The sequence below is a fragment of the Chaetura pelagica genome, unplaced genomic scaffold, assembly GCF_000747805.2.
Source record: "Chaetura pelagica isolate M959 unplaced genomic scaffold, ChaPel_1.0 scaffold72, whole genome shotgun sequence".
NCBI classification, from domain to species: domain Eukaryota; kingdom Metazoa; phylum Chordata; class Aves; order Apodiformes; family Apodidae; genus Chaetura; species Chaetura pelagica.
Window position 1 is genome coordinate 2199672 of NW_009952560.1, and position 20651 is coordinate 2220322.

General features: G+C 36.9%; 1 protein-coding gene across 1 annotated transcript in view; it reads right to left on the reverse strand.

The window, feature by feature from the left end:
* Positions 1–20651, reverse strand: part of BRIP1 (BRCA1 interacting protein C-terminal helicase 1) — a 52717-nt gene that overhangs the window by 16199 nt on the left and 15867 nt on the right. Inside the window, exons 14-15 of the mRNA XM_010009056.1 lie at positions 1613–1772; positions 762–883 (exon numbers count right to left, since the gene is read on the reverse strand). Coding sequence (XP_010007358.1) covers positions 762–883; positions 1613–1772 — 282 coding nt within the window. The remainder of the gene's footprint in view (positions 1–761; positions 884–1612; positions 1773–20651) is intronic.

The following is a 20651-nucleotide window of genomic DNA, read 5'->3' on the forward strand; positions in this document are numbered from 1 at the left end:
CTGCTGAAGTCAAAAGGAAGGAAGCGTTGATGTGGGTAATTACACATTGCAAGTAACAGGATGCTGCTTTTGCCACACACTGAAAAAAATACAAATAGTCTCAAATTTCTTTAATTGGAGGCACTTTGGATTACTATCTTTAGAAAGTACTTAGAAGGTTTTGCCTGAAGTCAGATGAAGCTTGAATTATCAAAAAAGGAATGTCTTCAGTATCCAGGAGGAGGTTAAGTCATCATTTCATACCTCAAAATTTCAAGCTAATACAGCAGCATCACCTCAGAGAAGGTTTACAATTCCACTAAGAGGGAAGTGTCATACACAGTTACACTAAAGCAGGCAGCAGGGATCACAAAGTTGATACACTACAGTCAATCATCTAGTGTGTGCAATACATTCCCTCAGGATATTACTATTTTACACTTTCCCACTTACGTTCTGAAGTAACCTTTTGAACAATCTGAATGCCTTCTTTAAAATAGTATTTTCCTAGTTAGCATTTTAACAGCCTTCACTAGCAAGGTCACCCCAAAAGTTAGACCACATTCAGCATGATAAACATTCATGTAGAATGACACAGATGAGCCCACGAGCCCTGCTGAGCTGTTCCTCCTCTTACCTGTGTAGAAGGCCACTCAAAGACTTCAAATGGGACTGAGGGGAGTTCAAAGAGAAACATTTAGAAAAAATATTTGTGCATATTGGGTGTTTTAAACATGACAAAGATCAAGTATAACTCTTTCAATGAGGTGTTGATATCCTACCTGAAGGTCTTTCACATTTGGAAATGGAATGCCTATGGTTACAACTGCCCGGGCATTCTCATCACAGAAGTCCAAGCCTTCACTAACTTTTCCTCTGCACACAGCTATAAGGAGTGCTCCATCTTGAACAAGCCAGAGAAGAATATACAAATCATTCCCAGTCATAAACTGAGCATCAGAATAAAGTTTCACCAACATCCTTTAAAAGGCAAAACATAATATAGCATAATACACCAGGTATCAGTCTGGGGAAGGTGAGTGGATAGAAAAATATAGGGTTCTTTGTTAGAGGGATGAGATTAACTCCACTTTGACCCATAAAATTGTTATTTTTAATATTAACTAGCAAAATAATCTTGCAATAAATAGTACAGTGGCACTGCAAGAACCATATGTATCTACAACAAAATTTTAAACATTAGATCTTAAATTTTTCAATCAAAAATAATGCTGTTGGGTGGGGTTTTTTTACATACTATAATTTGTTACTCTCTATACTAATACTTAAGTATTTAAAGGAGAAAGCCTATAGCAGCTGTAATACAAACCAGTAAGTCAGTTCTGCAATGTACTGTAAGTCCTGCAGAACAGAAAATTGCTTGTCCTTGCACACCTCACTGCCTTTTGACTAGCACTATTAGGATTATGCATCATTCTGTACTTCCCTACATCCTCATGCAGCAATATAAATAGAAGTTAATCTTCCTCATTTATCACAAGAATTTATGAAACTGAGGTTAACTTAGCTGTTTATCTATAGCTTATTCTAATTGTTAAGCACTTTTAGAATCCCTTCTTTTTTTAAACTTGAAGAGGCAGTATCAACTGCTTAAGAAGTCTAAAGTACATACCTTTTTCTCCTTTATATTTTATTGCATCATAGTATATTTTCAACAGTTCATCAAAGTCACTCTTTGCCCCTCCTTGAGGCTCTGCAATGACAGTCTTAACCAGCTCCAGGTTTCTCCACAAGCCAGTGTGCATCCAGCGGTCTTTTAACTTGTCCAACAGCTGAAACCAAACAGAAATATCCAGAAGAACTGAAAGGTCAGTCCCTTGAACAGTTCAAATCAAGCTCACAACGACACTGTAGTGAAATTATCTTATTGGTTTTGTATTTATGAATAAAAGTTTCTCTCCCAGGCACTGCTCCACAGCCATGTGTGTAACATGGTGACCACCCATTTTGCTCACCCCAAACTTCAGATTTTTGAGTTATCAAAGCAAAACTCTCTACATCTATGACAGTGGTCAATAAAGAGCATCTTCTGATCTTGAAAACAAGGGGAAAAGCATACAAAGAAAACTGAAAATTACCTGGTGTTCTGATTATTATGTAAGTGATCCATAAGTAAGACTGGAAGCAAATTCTAAACTCATTTGAAACATGACTTTAAATTTCCACAATATTTCAATAATTAAATATTCACATAGATATCCTGAGGACAGAGATATTGATGTAGGATTTATCAACAGCCTACTTCTTGAAGGGTCTCTCAGCTTTGTTATATCTACCAGATTCTGGACTGTGCACTTTACTCTACACATCAGTACGTGTTCAGATCTTGCAACCAAATAAGCTCGTTCCACATTTAGTGTGAACATCATGAAGCAGGAATTGCATTACAAAAGTCAAAGCCCAAAATTACCATAGAAACTGAAGTCAGATGGGTGGGAATAATTTTGCAATTAGCAGTCACCCCATACCCTTTTCTAGGGTATTTTATCAAGACAGGGAGCAAACAAATCACTCCTTCACCTGACATGTCTGATGGTGCACAGCACTGCCCTCAAGACAAAAGGCAACCAACACATCTGGGAAGGAACTGAGTAGATCTGCCTCAGTGGACAGAAGTAAATTCTTTATTTCACTCCAACCCCCTTGACTTTCTGATGTACTCCAGACAGGATCTCAGGATCCTGAATGGTTTGATTGCTACAAAATTGATCCATTCCATGTCCAAATACACAGTTTAAGTGTTATTGTGTTATTAATGGCAACTCGTTTTTGTCACATTTGACTTTACAGAAAGAAAACCTGCAAATCTAGCAAAGTGTTTATAAGAACCTTTGTATATTTTACCTTCTCAGCACTAAAGATCTGAGCTTATTCTCTGACATATTTGGTTTGGTTCCTTTTGAGGTACATGTGGTTCCTCTACTTGGGGAATACACTTGCTTGCTACTGATGTGACACCCCTCTCAAGCAAGCACAAAGAGACCAAGTGATGAATAGTAGGAAGTTTCCTACATATACAGATGTTACTGTCAAATAAATAATCTCTTCTAAATGTGTCTGTCCTACTGTTTGTCCCTGCTTCTACCAGCTCTGTCATTTCCTGGCAGCATCCTGACTGTAATCTCTTTTTATATGAAAGGTCATAATATTATGACCAAGCAATGACTGTCCATCTTGCCATTCCCAGCCTGCCACCGTGTCTTCAGTTCTTGGATATGATATGGAGACAATTCTGGTAAAGAAAAGACTCAAACAAATTATGCCTCCAAGTACATCCATTTGGGATCTGTTAGAGCTGCCAGCAACTGTAATATTATTAGCTTTCCAGATTTCATTCTTCCTTCTACAAAACTGATGTCTGGCTGGGCATTCACTTAGCAGCTAAATTCACCTCTAGCACTGCCTGCTCTACACCATGCAGGACAACAGGAGGCCAGGAAGGTAACAGACAGGATGTATTTGGCCATAACTAAATTTGACATTTACATACATAAAATTATCCATGCTTTGACTTCTAAGGGTCACTTGCTCTTGACTTCCTCCTACTATAATCTCAGCTACTATTTTTCACAAACACACCCTTTATGAAGTTTCCTCAGTAGAAAAACTGTTGCTTTAGAAGAACCAAAGTGTGTTGACAGTCTCAAAAAGGGCAAGATTTCTTGCAGAAGTTACTTAATCCCTCAATTCCACTCTATTTTTCTCATGTTTGAAAGAAGTAAAACACATTCACAGTTGGAAAGATGGCAGTAGAAAACCTTCCTCCAAATTCTTAAGAAACATCTTTTCTCTTTTGTTGGTTACCCAGCCCCTCCAGGCAAGTATCTGTTAGACCATAATGGGTTCAGGTTTCTTGTTTAATTGACAGCAACCATCACAACAGAAAATACAGAGTTTTTTATGGAAACGGGTGAATTATTCATGAAAATTTTTGGCAAGAATGGAACAATTCATTTAATTCACACAAAAACTATCACCTTTTTCATTTGATGGAGTTTGCTGGATATGGAAACTTTCTGGTGCCCAAGAAAGAATGCACAAACACAACACTCAAGCTATAGACATAGACATTAAAACAACAAGAATCATGGACATGACTGAATACAAATAAATAAAATATAGAACACACATGTCTCATAAGAGCCAGGAATCAAGTGCAGGATTCTCATAAAAAATTATTTCACTTCTTGTTTGAAAAAGTGCAAATGGGAGCAAGATATAATGCCAGGAATCACAGGAAGCAACCATTAATGCCCACAGTCAGCCACTTTTTCTACCCAAGGGAATAATAGTTTCTGCAGTGGAAGGAGCCTGTGTATATTTTATTAAATCCCTTAAAAATGGATTTTCAAATGGTTTATTAACAAATGGTCTTCCTCCAGGAGAGCAGAAAATCTTGTTAGAAAGAATCTGTCATCTTGCCATGCACTGAAGGATGTTTACTTTGATAGCTTTCTCCTTTTCCTTTCTACAACTTAGTGACATGTTAGCTACAATGCACAGAAACTATTGGCTCAGAACTTAGATTCACCATTCAACTTTGTCAGCAACCCCTTTGTTAGGCAGCTTTTGAAGCACTCTCAAAATTTAGGAATGGGGGAAACTGTTTTCTCAACATTTCTTGTCATTATGTTGCACTCCCAGGCAACATGTTCTCATTCCTCATCCACGAAGGAAAAACTTTGCCCCTTTCCATTTGCCTCCTCGTTTTATACCCTGCCAAAAATTCCATTAGGCATTTCCCGTTTCATGAAGCAAGACCAAAGATTTGTTTAATGGATTTTACCCTAAGGCAAGTTCATTGTGATTTCCAGCTTCTTAATGAAGTTGAAAAGTTAACTTGTAGCAATCAAGTTGCTCGGGATGCATTTTTTTCTGCAGGACTCATTACCTCCTGGCAGTGATTCTGAAGCAGCACATGCCTAGCTTATGATTCCCTGGCTCTTCTCCTGCTACAAGCACCCACTACCTAATTTCTTTACAGAGAATATCCCTTAAATATTTCAGCACTGATTCATGGAATGAGTGGATTGCATCTTGCCAGTAGAGTAAAATAGCATCACAGAAATAATCCCTCCATCTAGAAGTGTTAGGGGAACCTACGAAACACCTGAGAATATGTAAGGATGTTCAAGAGCAGTTCAGGACAAAAAGGATAAGGACCTGAGCAGCAGCTGATGACAGAGTAAAATAATTCATGGTTAAGGCTGGAAGGGACCTTAAAGATCATCAGGTTCTGACCTCCTACTACGAGCAGGGACAGACACCTCAGGCTAGACCAGGCTGCACAACGCCTGGTGTTACTCTGTAACTCTGGTGTTAACTGGATAGTTTGACAACTACTTAACAACTATCAGTTACAATTGTATTGTATATCCTTATGCACCTTCAAAATTACATGCTGTCTTCTTACCCATAGATCTATATATTGCTAACAAAAGGTATTTCAAGGTGCACAAAATTTACACAAATATCTTGTAACCTCTTTCAAAGTCTGCCATTATACTAAAAAACCCACTTCTCCAAATTTTATGTTTTTTTCATCTTGTTTCTGTGTTTGTTTTTCATGATAGGAAGTTTCACTTTTCATTGTTCTTCAGATATAAAGTGTATCTGGGGGGAGAAAGGAAACAGCCCTTAGGTTTTTCTTAATAAAAATCAGAGTATTGGCACCACCGGCAGTGCAAAGAGTCAGAGATTCCCAAGGGACTAACATTGATCTAAAAGCCTTTTCCCATGCAGAGCTCTTCATGTGTTTGCTACCAGAATTTTCTTTTTGAATAAGCACTGCTTCAAATCAAAGTGTGTCTCCAGTGGGCTGGAAATGTGTTTGAAGGGTCAAACAGAAGTTCTACACAAAGGCAGCACAAAACTTCAGGAATGGGAAGCAGACACCTCCAGCCAACCCAGAGGCTGAGCAATGGGACTTGTTCCACCAGACACTGTTTTGGTAGAACCAAGTGGACTAAGCTACACTTGGGACTAAAAGGGCAGTCTCTTGCAAAAACAGAGTTATCACCCAATCCACCAGCATGTAAAATGACACACAAAGGTGTACGGTGCTGTTCTAATGGTGCACTTCATTATCACCTTTTAAGTGTCAGTCCCTCAATGCATATTCTAGATAATGACACCAAAATTCTACATATACATGAAATGGAGCAAGGAAGACATGGTGTCAGTCTTAGAAGCAGCTAAATTCTTGTAATACAAACACTTTCCCTTTAATTTCAAGGCTACATTCCATGGTAGTGGGTAAGTTTTTTTAAATGCAGTATAGACATATGCATCCTAAGATCATTTCCAGCTATGGGTTGTAAAACCTGAAGCTTCTTGAGAAATACCTAATGGAAAAGACTGGTCTGAGCAATTCCCTGCTGAATACCTACCACAGAATATATAAAATATTTCTGAAGGGAATCTAGACTCATCTCAAACCCTACAGACATGTAGACTTAAGAGACTTCAAACATGGAATAAATGGATCCCCCAAAGCTCTACCAGATAAAAAAGAAAATATTTCTACATCTATAAAAAAACAAACATTGTGTTATTTTCCTAGTGTACAGACTAGGGAAATCACACATTATCTCATCAGGCATTTACTTTTTCTACATATCTTTGGAACTGTCTTACAGATTTGTTCTTTTTTAACTTTGCAATATGAAAAACATTTTAAGAAGCTGCAGATCAATGTACCCACATCCACCTACACCTCTCTCCACATACAAGAATAAACAACTGTCTCAGCAACCAGAATTAGATTCAGAGAGAGACAAGAGAACATGTCAAATTGAATTGTGTTCTTCTAGCCCTTTCACAATCTTATCTTGTGAAAATGGCCATAAAAAACAACAACAAAGTAAGGAAAATTTATCTATGCCAACTGCATAGAAATCTGACTAGGATAAGGGACCAAAACTAAAATCTACTCAAATATAACAATAAAACTTCTTCAAACACGTGGTGCTCTAATTTTAAAACTAGTGCTTCCTCCACTCTGATCTAAGGCACACTCAAACTTATGAAAATGAAACAGGTGTCTCTGCATATTTTAAACATACATTCATAAGGACTTACACCTCTCCAAAGTATGCAACACCTAACGTCTGACCAGCATTTCAATAACACATTGTAAATGAGAACAAATCCATCACAAAACAGACCTTGGGAGATGGAAATCTGCAACTGGTGGATACAGTAAGTGATTCACTAACCAAAAAAAGCTAAGTAACCTACAGACAGTGCTCCAAGCATCTTACAAGAAAACTTAATAGTATGAAATATTTTTGCTCTATTTTTAAAAGTTTTTCATCTATCCTTAAGAATGTGGATGAGCCAACTGAAGTCTTTTAAAGCCATATTATTTAAGACAGATCTCACCAGCAGTGTGCCTAACATTTTCAATAGTTTTTATTTAAATTTCATACTAGATCTAAATATAATTTAGTGAGAGAAGTAATTAATTTCTGTATCTTTCCTCTCCTTTTCTTCCACTGATGTCATCAACTCTCTTTTGCTTTAAGACACAGAGTAACTCTGTCCTCCAGTGAGAGCTTTTATCCTGCCTGGGCAACAGGAGGAGGCAGTGGAGTGGAGGAGGCAGAAGTGCAGATAACAAATTTATACATTAAGTTTTATCACATGTTTTTACTTCAATGCAGTGCTTGTATTTTGACATAAAAACAACAGGTGTCAAAACCAAATAGGAGACTTTTTTTTTTCCCTCTACATCTACTAAAAACCCTTATATTCAGAGAGAATGTCAAGAAGAAATACAGTATTATTGTCAATTACAAAATGTTTCCCACCACTTGAAATGTTGAAAAAACATGAAGTAGAGGTTGCTTTAAAAATCACTGGACAACTCAACCCAGATCTGCATCAACTGGCTCCTCTCAGTAAAAAAAATAATTTACAAAATCTAGATATTCTGACAGATCCTTCTACAGATTTAAGTCATTCGTATGGAGGACATCATATTTTCCACTAAAGTAATCCTCTGATGCTCTCAAGGCACAGATGTTTTTATAATGTATCTAATTCCATAGGTATTGCATTACCTTTCATATGCTTCCAGGATGAATGTTTGCTGAGTCAGCTGGTTAGCTACAGCTGTATCTTTTTGTTCAAACCACCTTCCCCCACCAGCCTCACAGCTCTAGTCTGTTGAGCAGGTTGGTTAATTTACCTGGTTCAATGTTCTATTATGAAAGAATGGAACTGTCTCTATATCAGTGATAATCCCAAAATGTATTCACTCAAACAAATGCATTTAGTACATTCCTTAAACACTGGTGGCCTTACATTCATGTTATTCAAGGTAACTCTGGACTATGTATCATAGAATGGTTTGGATTGGAAAGGACCTTAGAGATCATCTAGATCCAACCCCCCTGCATGGGCAGGGACACCTCCCACCAGACCAGGTTGCTCCAAGCCCCATCCAACCTGCCCTTCAGCACTTCCAGGGATGGGGCAGCCACAGCTTCCCTGGGCAACCTGTTCCAGTGTCTCACCACCTTCACACTAAAGACTTTCCTCCTTATGTCCAACCTCAATCACCCCTCTGGCCTCCTACTCACTTTTTCACATCACTTACATGCTGGCATTACAGGCTGGTATTAAACTACTTCTTCAGGAACTAAGATATTTTGGAAAGTACAGAATTGGCAAAAGTTCTTCAAACTGAAAGTGCTGCCAAGCCTCTGTACTAAATGACCAAGAATCCCATAGGTAACTGACCTGCAGGACTATTGGAACTCTTCAGTTTGAGGGAAACCACAGTTTACAAAGCCAATGTGGTGGCACTGGATCAATAACTAACTCCATTTCCACCTTTAGTTTTAAAAAACAAAACAACAAAATCAAAAAGTCCTTTGAGGTTAAAAGTAGGAAACAGTAGAAGGAAGAAAGTAAACAAAGAAAATAAATGAGAATAAGAGATTGAAAGGACAAGAGAGAACTACCTGGAAGGACTAATGGGAAAGAAAAAGCTGAGTTTCCTTCAAAATAACAGGAGGGAAAATATTTGGGCCAACTAAGCAACAAAATCTAATGTACATTATCCATATCTTTCAAATAAATTTGGAATAGCACTCCAGAACTATTAAAAATACTACTGAAAAAGCACCATGTCCCTTAATAAGAATAAAAGGCCACATATATGAAAAGAAAGTAATGAAACCCAAGAACATTTCTCAGCATCACCAAAAGTTCTGCTTTCAAAAGGATATGCACACAAGTCATTTACCAGATTGGCAGAACTAAAGTTTACATTTCATCTTTTTGCCTTTATTCCTTCTTAATCAACCTGTTTGCTGGTGATTTTATCCTGAAATACATTCTTCACCAAGAAGAAACCTCAGTTTTGCTTGACACCCAGACATTTGCACTGCACTAGGCTGGGGCTACACCAGCCAAGAATAACTTAGTCCATTGAATTATTTAAGCAGTTGTTCACACTCAATTACATTTTCATGAAAGGTTAAGCAATAGACTGATTCACAGAAACCTCTTCATGTTTATGGGAGGCATCTAACATAATACAGGGAGGTATTTAAAATTCATTCTTTTGAATGACTAAGCTGATACAAAATACTATCCAAAAAAAAGGTAATTTTAGCCTTAAATTCAATTTTCAAATTTTCTAATTATAACACATTTAATTTAAAAAGAACATGAAAATACGTGTGCCCAAAATATTTCATTTGTGAAGTAAGATCTGCTTTCAAAACAGAATGTTAATTCCTAACTGTTAATGGGGAACAAGAAAAACACCAAAACCCCATATAAGTACATGTGCACAGGTAAAATTTTCTTTATGTGCTGAAAATGAACTGATTTAATGCAGCATTTTAATGGAAACAGGCCACACAAAGATGCTATTCTTATCGAGGAGAGGCCATGCCTCTTTTCCACTGCACATTTCCCCAGCTATTTATTATCATCATGGGGCTACAATCAGCAATGCAAAGAAATGTTCTTTTGAATCAGACTGCTTTACAGAGTACTAACTCCAGATCAGTTTCTGTCTGATTTCCTTTCCCAAAGTGTCACAGAGCCTCTCTAATTAAATGCTCCATAATTGCAAAGCAGAATATATACATATATATTTAAATATCATTAGTACACATTTTTTCTGCTGTCAGGAAAAAGAAAGCATTCTGTTGCAAAGCCAATAACTAAAGAACACAGGGAACATAATATGTTCAGACTTTTATTCCTTTAAGGAATATGAAGACTAAGCAACACTGAGGGGAATTTTAATGTGGAAAGACATTAGAAAAGTCCTGAAATAAAAGCAGACATTGAAAGGAATAAGACCAGATTGTATGCTCATCTAAGTACAACTTCCACAGGAAAACACACATTCCTCACTTTTTCAGACCCTCTCCTTTCAGCTGATGAGGAAGAACTATTTAACTGCTGACCCTTACCATCTGACACAGCAAAAGTCAAATCAAGTGCACAAAATAAGAGCATCGATATTTAAAGCGAAAGTAGTTAAAGGAAAGTGATTTTGAAAAAATTAAGGTTGCACAGAGTCTTAATTCCAAAATTAAAACAAAGCTGCTGAAGTTGATCAATGCTCAGCAGGTTATTTTCTTCTATAAGAAATATCACATTATACCTGAAAGCCTCCAACAGCCCAGAGCTGGAACTCAGGAAGCTGCAAAGGGACCTCGACCCAAGTCACACATTTATTTTGACATTTTCCATTTCTTCCAGAGTGGTGAAGAAAGATCATATAGCCTTTTAATTTTCCTAACAGGTGGTCTGTATCATGGAGTCTTTCCTCAACATCTCCTGGGAGAAAGACACCCTTAATAACAAATCTGTATCACTACTACATGGGCTATTTCATAAGGTTTTTCACTTAGGTCTCTCTTATTTCTTTGCAACAGAAAATCAGCTTGAAGAATAAAACTTTAACACCATATGTCTGTGATTTTCAAGACCTTGTGTGGGAAGTGTCTTTAGAAGTACTCCACTTATTTTTTTCAAGGAAAATTTTAAACAAACATGGAAGAAAAGCAAACATTTAGGACTACAGCTCGTGTTGAGATACCTGCATGTGGTAGGAAGTGTGGGGTAAAATCTGTGTTAGCCCAGACAGGTCTGACAGACACATCATGGCAGGAAAGAAAGGAGGAAAAAATAAAGGACAAAAGCTACCATGCAACTCAACTGCATAATTAAACTAAACCCTGAACATGGTGAAAAACTCTGTATTATGAACAAGATTCTGATCACCATATGCACACTCCAGCACAATAAAAAGTGAATAATTCATAATCATTTTCAAAGGAAAAGTATGCATCACTCCACTTGGGGGAAGCACAGGGGATTTCACTGGTATGATTTTTCTTTAGGGACAATGACAAAGTGCCACTCACCAGAAGGAAACTGAAGCATTGAACTGTGTTCCATGTGCCATAAATCAACACTGCAGCCTACAGGATGTCTCTCTGGTACCAACATACCATCAATTTTTCAATAAGCTCCTTAAATAATGGAATATGTGAACAGTGACAACAGTAATGAAAAATGAAATGTTTTGCACGCCAAAGACTCTAGAATAACACAGCTAATAAGTTGCTTCTACTCTTAAATCAGCTTTTTTATGTAAAATCTTTTCCCCAAAACCCTACATGTTGTACCACAAAACAATCCAGACAGCTTTTGAAGCAATCAGTCTCTGAGCAACATTGTTTCTAAACAACCTGGTTCAAAACAGGGTTTCTTTTGTGGTTTTGAAGTTAACCAAGACAACAGCTTTCCGTGTTACAAGAACTGCTTGTACATTCCCCCTAGGCTACCATTACACTTTCATGTTCCAGTCAGAGAACAATCCTTCACTCAAATAAAGCTCTCCAGAAAAAAATAAATAAATATTATTTTTTTTTGAAAGGATTATTTAGATCCTGGTCTGGAATCAAACACAATATAATTAACTGATCCTCAATGAAGTCAGCATCCTACACTGCAGCCCTTCCCCTGTTAAGAACCAAGCTTAGTCATCTTTGACCTCTTTTTTTTTTCCCCCTCCTCAGAATAAAGAGGGGCGAAAAAAAGACAGGGTTGTCTTAGTGGCACATCAGCAGTGAAGCACAGAATCACCTGGGAAAGCTGATTCAAACAGACATGCAGTGTGGTCCTAGGCATGAGGCCACCAAGTCCATGAATGCTCACACAGTAAATGGGAGCAGGCAGATGCCTGACATGGGGAACTGATTCCAAGAGGACAGTAACAGGTTTTAGCTTTTAGTTTTCTATTAACACTAGAAGATAAAATACCTTGATTAAATTACAGAAGGCTTTTTACATCTATAGCTAATCTAAAATTTTAAGAAAGAATATTATCTTTACCTTCTCAGAAAGGTTAGTCATTTTCCCCTAGTTATGCAGCAAATCAGTGCATGTAAAGAAATTAAGACAATTTCTTAGCAACGACCATGCATTTTATGCACAATGTTTAGCTCTAACTACATAATGATGAATTATGAGAACAGGGACCAATATCAGCTCTGATTCTGGGAGACATCTAAAAGCTCTCATTTGGGAAGTGGGACCAAACAGAAAAATCAGTACAATTCCAGACTTAAGTCAAAGAATGAAGCAAATGTTAAAATACACAAATGTAAAGCAATAAAACTTTCAACATTCATGACAATACAAATGACAACCCTTACCAATGTCACCAGCAGTAGAAACACATACAACAGGCAGCAGTGAATTTAGTGAATAATTAAGGAGTTATTAATGATTTGGACTCTGCCATTCAGAGAGTGAAAACTTCTTGACTGTGAAACTCATTTTCATGCAGCTGCTACTTAAATGGTATGAAAAATATGCAAGCAGAAAGTGTTAATTACAATGGAAATCAGAGCATGTGTTAACTAGATACAACAATTCAGCTTGGAGCACTTTGACAAGTCAGAGCTCAGAAGTGAGAAACAATAATAGATTTTCAGTTTATTTTCCTGATGCTGTACGCTCAGGGTATTTAAACTAACAGCACAATAAAATATTAAACTGCACAACTCTCAGGGTGTGAAATTCACAAGCAAAACACTCATCTACCAGTACGGCATATAATTTTTTTAGACATAATACTCAATAATCTGCCACAGACTGTTTCTATGGATTCTGCTTTATATGATGTGCAGATGCTATCAGAAAGGGTATCTGCTCTATATAAAAAGCAAGTGCCACAGGGCACTTGAATAATTCCAAGTCCCTTGCTGGTCACAGTAGCAGTTCAGTAAGCCCCAGAAAGTACATTTGTTCATTCTTTGCAGCCAGTAATTCAAAAAGAGAAGGTGAGACCCAGATGACACTTAGAAACTTTGCTACAACATTGAATCACAGTGGCTGCTGTGTACTCGAGGACCTGTGTGTAAAACATCTGCCTGCAGCAGAGATGAGCAGCAAACAGCTCCTCCATTCCCATGGTTTATGCAGGTTTCCAAAGAACAAGAAGTCAGAATAGTTCACTCCTTTCTTATCACCTCACCCAAATTTCTATTCACCCAGAATATTCACCTGAGTAACTATCCAGTTTATTTGGTTAGCATATGGTAAGACAGACTCAGTCAGTTTCTCACTAACAACTTTGTAACATAAACCATATTTCATTTAAAGATCAGAATTTCCAAATTAGTATCCTTCTGGATCCTCATACTTGAGTTGTTCCTTCTGAGCAGGTTTCAGCTCTATTCTGGCTTTCTTATTTCAAGGAACTACATCTGCTGCAACCTCTCAGATTATACAAGAAATGATCTTGCCCTGGTGTCAACTGCCAGTTCCATCTTCCAGGGGAAGTTTGGAAGAGTAACTTGCTTGAATTGATGACACACCAACGAAATTTGATGATAAAGATTACACACCTGGTTAGAGAAAGCCCTTATTCCAATTCTTTTTGTACAAGCTTCACTATTCCTTTTCCAGCTGTTCTCTATTTGAAGCAATCCCACTACAACAGCTTCTGATGTCGAGGAAGGGAAAAGATTGTCCTGATGGAATGGTTGGACTCTTGCATCACATACATCTGCTGACTATGCCCAAGTCAACAGGAAAAAGGGAAACTGCAGTCTTCAGAAATCACATCAAGATTTACAGGAGCCATTGGAGCCCTCAGAAGACACCTCAGATAATGTACACCAAGCCTGAACATTGGTCTTTTGGATGACTGAGGGCCCCAAGAGCTAGACAGTTTATATTACACATATTTAAATGTTTAAATGATAGAAAAATGGAGAATAAAAGTGATATTGTATATGATTAATGGGAACAAAAAAACCCACTATAAAACATGAAGAAGCTGAGATAAAGATCAGAAAGAAAACTACCAGTGCAGAATAAGTGAAAAACAAGCAAGGAAGAAACAATAGTGAGCAATAAGTAAAACAAAATCCCCTCTACATTTATTAGGTACAAATGTTGAAATACATCGGTTTTGAGTCACTAGAATTTGGCTTTTTTACATCACATTTTCCCAAAATTATGCCCCATCAACCAGAAATCACTTTAAGATTTTGATCAGCATAAGGCAACAGACACAGCCTTAGAATCTGGCAACAAGCCTTTCTTTTCCAAGAAGAAAAAAAACCAACAAAGGGTCACTTCAGTGTCATGAGCCCTACCTCAGCACTCTGCAGCCACTGAAAAAAAACAGTGACTTCCAGGGGGCATTGCACCGAGTTGTTAGTGCCAGGAAAGAGACACAGAGTGCTTCTTGCATGCTGTTTAATTACTCCTCCACCATTTTGCTCTACTTTCATTGTTAGGTCCTTGCACATAGTTTGAAAAAGCAAATACGACAGAATTCTATTCCCTAAAGTCTTTTCTTGTTTTTAGGGTTTCTTACACACTGTAATAGCACCGTTGCAGCTGTTTGGCTTGAACAAATAAGGCTTCTGGAGTAAGAGAATGCTGTCCCTTGAGAGCAGAAGGCAAATGCTGTGCAGAAAGTGAGTATCATTATTAATTTACAATTATTTCGTAACTTAGCCCTGATACACCAGCCTGTTTAAAGGCCTTCCTTCTTTCCATCCCAATGGATGTGATGGTGGATGTTAGCTATAGTTAAATAATCTAAAACTAGACAACACATTGAACATCCTGTTAAAGCTGCAACAGTATAAATTAGTCTGTAACATTAAAAACATGCAGAAAGTTATATTTATATAACTTCAAAGAACAAACTTCTGTCATAAAACATACCTGGTGCGAACAGATTCCTACCTTCTGCAAATATTTACACACAGGAGTAAATCTCTTCCTCAAAATACTCCTACAGCTGTCTAAATGAATCTCATGAAGAAAACTGCTCCTGATAAAGCATTTATATCTGCACATTATACCTAAATACACCTAATAGAAAAATTTAAACAATCTTAGGGAACCCACCCAATGTTGCTACATAATTGCTCAGATAATCACTCTGCAATCAGTGTGACTGCACCACGGAGGAGCCATCTGTGGAACAAACAACTATTTTCCCATTGAATTTCAAATTCACCTTTTCACTGCATAAACCTAATGGTTTCCAATTTTTCCTCCATACACATTACAAGCAAAAAGACACTGTGGAATGTTTATCTCTTATCTGGATATTGTCATTTTACTGTCTCAAACTTCTTACAACAAGCTTTTCACTGGGGAGGAAATCAGTCAGCATCAGACCCAGTGGGGAAACCCTGCACTTGCTCAATGTCTATGGCTCTTACATACTTCCAGATGTTCAGAACATTAATAATGCACTAACTCAAAACCTCTTTTTGAAACTTTAGAATGTGCAAATTGCATTAAAACCTCTTTGCCCTCATTAATGGTATTGTTACAATCCCAGTACCCTGGAAAATGTTTTTTGGCATTTGTTTAACTTTGTGATATTGCCATTTACTCATTTTAACAGCCAGTGCTCAAATCTTAATGCTTTTAATAGGCCTGGCTAAACAGACTACCATCTTTTGTACATTTATTGAAATAATTTATTAAATAAAACTTGTCTGAAGGCAGTGTTAGGTTTTCTTATTGACGGCAGACAAACCCTAGTTTCTTATAATTTTTTTACAAAGGTGTATTTCAAGACAGTTTTAGAAATGAAAATATTCTGTTCTTTTTTCAGTGTTATGTTCAATTCATTTTCTGCCACTCTGACACAGATGCCTTTAAAAAAGTTATTTCTAACAATGTCACACAAATCTCAGTAAGAAAATGGGTCTGTCTTACACTAAGAAGAGCCAGACTTTCAGAATACTGAAATTGTATCCCTCCCTCAGCCTGTCATATCTTGGGGTGGCACATTTATGTTCAGGCCAGCAGAGAACACATTCATTCAAGGACCTGGTCTCATATCCAGGCCAGAGGAGTGTGACAGTCAGGGGTTAAACTGAGGTCCCTCCTGTTTGTTCCATATCACTTCCTAGACTTAACCTGAAGATTCTCTGTTTAAAAAGAGCACAGATTCCACCTCTTTCCATGCTCTACACTGCTCTCTGAGTTCATGAATATTGCCAAAGTCTGGTCACCTAAAGTTGTGTAATACTGCCAAGAATGGTTTGTCAACAGACCCCACTGGTCTGCAGCTCACTGCAGCTTTGCCTGATACCTTAAAACATGGAAAGGAACCCAAGACAATAAACAGAGGTGCTCCAGTCCTAATGGATTTGGTGTCACCCAATCTTGTCTGTTCTCACTGAAGAACACATGATCAGCCAAGAGAATAGGAAAAGGGAACAAGACTGAGAGAACTTAAACTAGCAACTCTTAAAAGTATGAGATACATAGAAACTCTAATGTGAAATTCAGCATTTACTTTTTGCAAGTGACAAAAGTTACTATGTACATATCATTATAACCTTACCCCAAAATTCTCAACAGGAACAGCAAGGGCAATGCAGCATTAACTGGTCTGTACCTACACATTAATAGTTCAGCCACCCTGACTAACAGAGAACATGACAAGGCCAATTCTTAACCAAGGGTATTTGTTCATTAGCAGCAGGACTGAGACTACCAAATGTATTCAAGATGGGATATTAAATAGTTTGGTCTTAGATGTATTGCACATAAAACTCAGAACATGCTCACTTACTAGAAATAAGTCAGTCTGAGAAAGATAAGAAAAATACTCTAGGAAACAAATGCTTTAGACCACTTTGTTCCAACACAGTATTTGTTAGTTGTTCTTCAACACCCCTCAGAGACTCAGAAGTTCTAGACAGTCCAACAATATTCCGGCAGGTATTCTTTAGTTGCAAGAAATTCTTGCTTCTTTTTCATTACTCTCCACTAATCAATATTAATGCAATGTAAGAAAGAGTTAAAAATTCCACATTCATTTTCTTTTCCATTTCTATTATCTTCACTGCTTTTGTAATTAACTACCTATTAGATGTAAAATTTGTATAACATCATAGCTGTAAATCTCCAACAACTGTCACCTGCATTTTAAAACAGCAGCAGAACTGGTATGAAAAAAGATACCTATTTCACAGGTATTTGGATACAAATACTTCACAGAGAGTATAGTAAATGTTTTTTTAATATAGATTTAGATCATTCAGCCACTTCTAAGAGTTTCATGAGACAGACAACAGAGCAGTTATTTCTATCTTTTTCATCTAATATTTCTTGAAATTTCCTTTACTTCTCCAAGGTATTTCCCTCCACAAAACTATCTGATACAATATAACACAAAATACACAGCAACACTGTGTAATCACAGAGTAAAACTGCTATTTGACCTCAAAAGTTAAACCTTTTGTAAAGGAAAGCAGATACAAAAGAAATATGATTCATTGAATCAAAGAACACTACTTCTTAAACATGTAGGAGAAAAAGAAACAAGTAGCAAACAAATCTTGGACTTTTAAGCAAAGAAAATTTTCATTAGTGAAACTTATGAACTGATAACAGTCATTCAAAGCCTTTTGAGTAACTATCTTATTTTTAAAATTTTACTTCCAATTTACAGCTCAACAATTAGCAGATACAAATTAACCAACAATGCCTCACAGAAAAAAAACCAACTACAGCACTGTGAAACACCAACATTAATAGTACTGTCCAAAGCTTTTATTTTGTAAAATAGCTACTAAAGAAAGGTCAGTTAATTCATCATGATGGATTATCACTAAAATTTATAAGCATTAGCATTTTTCTCCTTGCTGGATACCTTGACTTTGATATGACAACATATTGAATGAATCATCTAAGATGCAGGCACCAGGCAAGATATATCTTAATGCAGACAGGTCGGCGACATGAACCCTAATGGTCCTTATCTTAATCTTGTTTAAAAGCATCTTAGATTTCTGAGTAATCTTTTCACCTTCTGATATTCTCTTTTATAGAGTGTTTTTGCTGGAGTTGCTACTGATTTTCACATAAATGCATCACCAGTTTTAGTAGCTCCCAAAATTATCTAGGTTTGTAACTGAGCAAAAGTTAACATTTTAGAAAAAAAGTGTATGTGCCAGAATGCTGACAATTACAATTAAAATTCATATGTTACTGGAGATAATTCCATTCATGAAACATGTCATCACAGCTGCTCATAACAAATAGACACCTAATGAATGTGGAGATGTGTATCTGATGCACTTTTTTCTTCTCCTCATCCATACACTTTCCTACATCTATTCTTGGATATCTGCCATAGGTCCATTTTAAATAGTCAATCTTCCATGAAAAATATGGTTATACAAATACTTAAGATAAAGGTAGGTTTGCCTACTACTGCTTTGTTTTGTATTCACACTGCATCTAGTAATTGCAAATTAAACATAGATAACTAGGTGACTAGACTTTCCCCATAAAACTGCATTGCACTAAACTGCAGAACTCTTTCTGCTACAGCTACTTTGATTTAAAAGGAAAAAAGAAAATAAAACAGGGGATGGAGTGGAACAGAGGAAGGTAACAGGTGAATTATTTTTAAGTCAGAATTTTTTGGTGATAACAGCAGTTCATACGTGAGGTAAAAAGGTCTTTGGAAAGTATCTTCTCAGTCTGACAAAGTCTTTTCTTAACCTGATCATTAGGAAAGGATGCAGGTTTAGAATGTTGTGGATTTAAAATTCTTCCCAACACAGTTCAATAATGTTCTACAGATTATAAACATATTGTTGTAAAGGGCTGTCCAGGGCAAAACACAGACAAGATACTACTACCTCTTCCTGGCAGCAGACAGCTTCTTCAAAGAAATCTAGAATCTCCCAGAAAGTAACCTACCAGAAGAAAAGCTAACAGAGAACAATGCAATCCACTAAGGGATGTTTTTGGCACCCACTGGCACTAGAAGAAGGATGTGACTAAAACGCTAACTCCCCCAACAACTACTCTGCTGACATTTATAATATAGAACATCAGCTCAGATGTTCTATAAGCACCATCCAGTCATCTCATTTTATGATTGGGTTAATGTGGTGACATTTAGAAATTTTACTTGCTCTCTATTTATTTGCACATGGGAACTTTATAATGGCTTGATATCTTTTCTAGGTGAGCAAGAGACATTTTTCCATTATTATACACTAAAGAAGTCTGAAACAAATAATTACATTTCTGCCAGTTTGATTCTGAAGCTCTAACATGAAGAGAGGGGTCATAATTTTCACCAAATATTGGTAATTTCTTCTTTAATATATGCAAGCCAGCCTGAAATACCAGACAAAACACATAGGAAAAAATATTACTCATAAAAGCCTCTTAAATTCCCAACAGGAAAGTTCAGATGGTATTACTCTATTTCTGCCATAAATTTATTTTATTTCTGACACCATGTAATGAAGTTCTGAATAACATGACCAGCAGTTACAGAACACTGCTTGGGTGCTTGCTCAAGGATCTCAACATTGTTCATCACTGTGTCAGACAGGGTTCCCAACTTCTGCTTCCTGTGGCAGGTGTTTACACCTTCCATTATTTTTACTCCCATGGACTGAGGCCAAGAAGTGTTGATTTACCATTCTCATAACCAAAAAGAAAATACACCTATATTTTATTACAGTGAACAAAAGTCCATGGAAGTTCAAAGTGAATGGAAGCGAAAGAAAGTGCAGTAAGATACTGCTTCTGTCTCTGACACTCTCCTTATATACAAACAAGAAAAGTAACAAACATTTTACCACCTGAATTAAATTAATAATGGGCTCTCCAGAAGAAAAAATAAAAAAAGAGTTCATTCACAAAGCAAAATAATTAGGCTAACAGGTAAAAATGTGCAGCATAAGTGTTGATACTCAGGTACTGAAACAGAGCTTCCCAAGAAGCAGAGCTCCTGACAGGGCTGTAGAGCAAAGGACAGCAGTGCTGAGCTGCAAATTCTTACAACTAAAACACAATGTTGTACTGAAAAATGCATCTGTAAGTGTAACCAAACTGAAATCCAATGTACATGCCTAAATTCAAACTCCATCAAATATCTGGATAGATGTACTTGGAATTCAGAACGCTGCCCTCAGCCTTCCAGACATTTAAAAAGACATTATTTTTCACTTATTCTGAAGTTGAAACTCCAATTCATAAAACATGTCAAGCCCTCAAAAAACCTGCTTAACTCATAACAGTCACTGAGGTACATGACCACATATATTAATCATATCTGGATAGCCTTGAACAATTTATTTAAAAGCTGC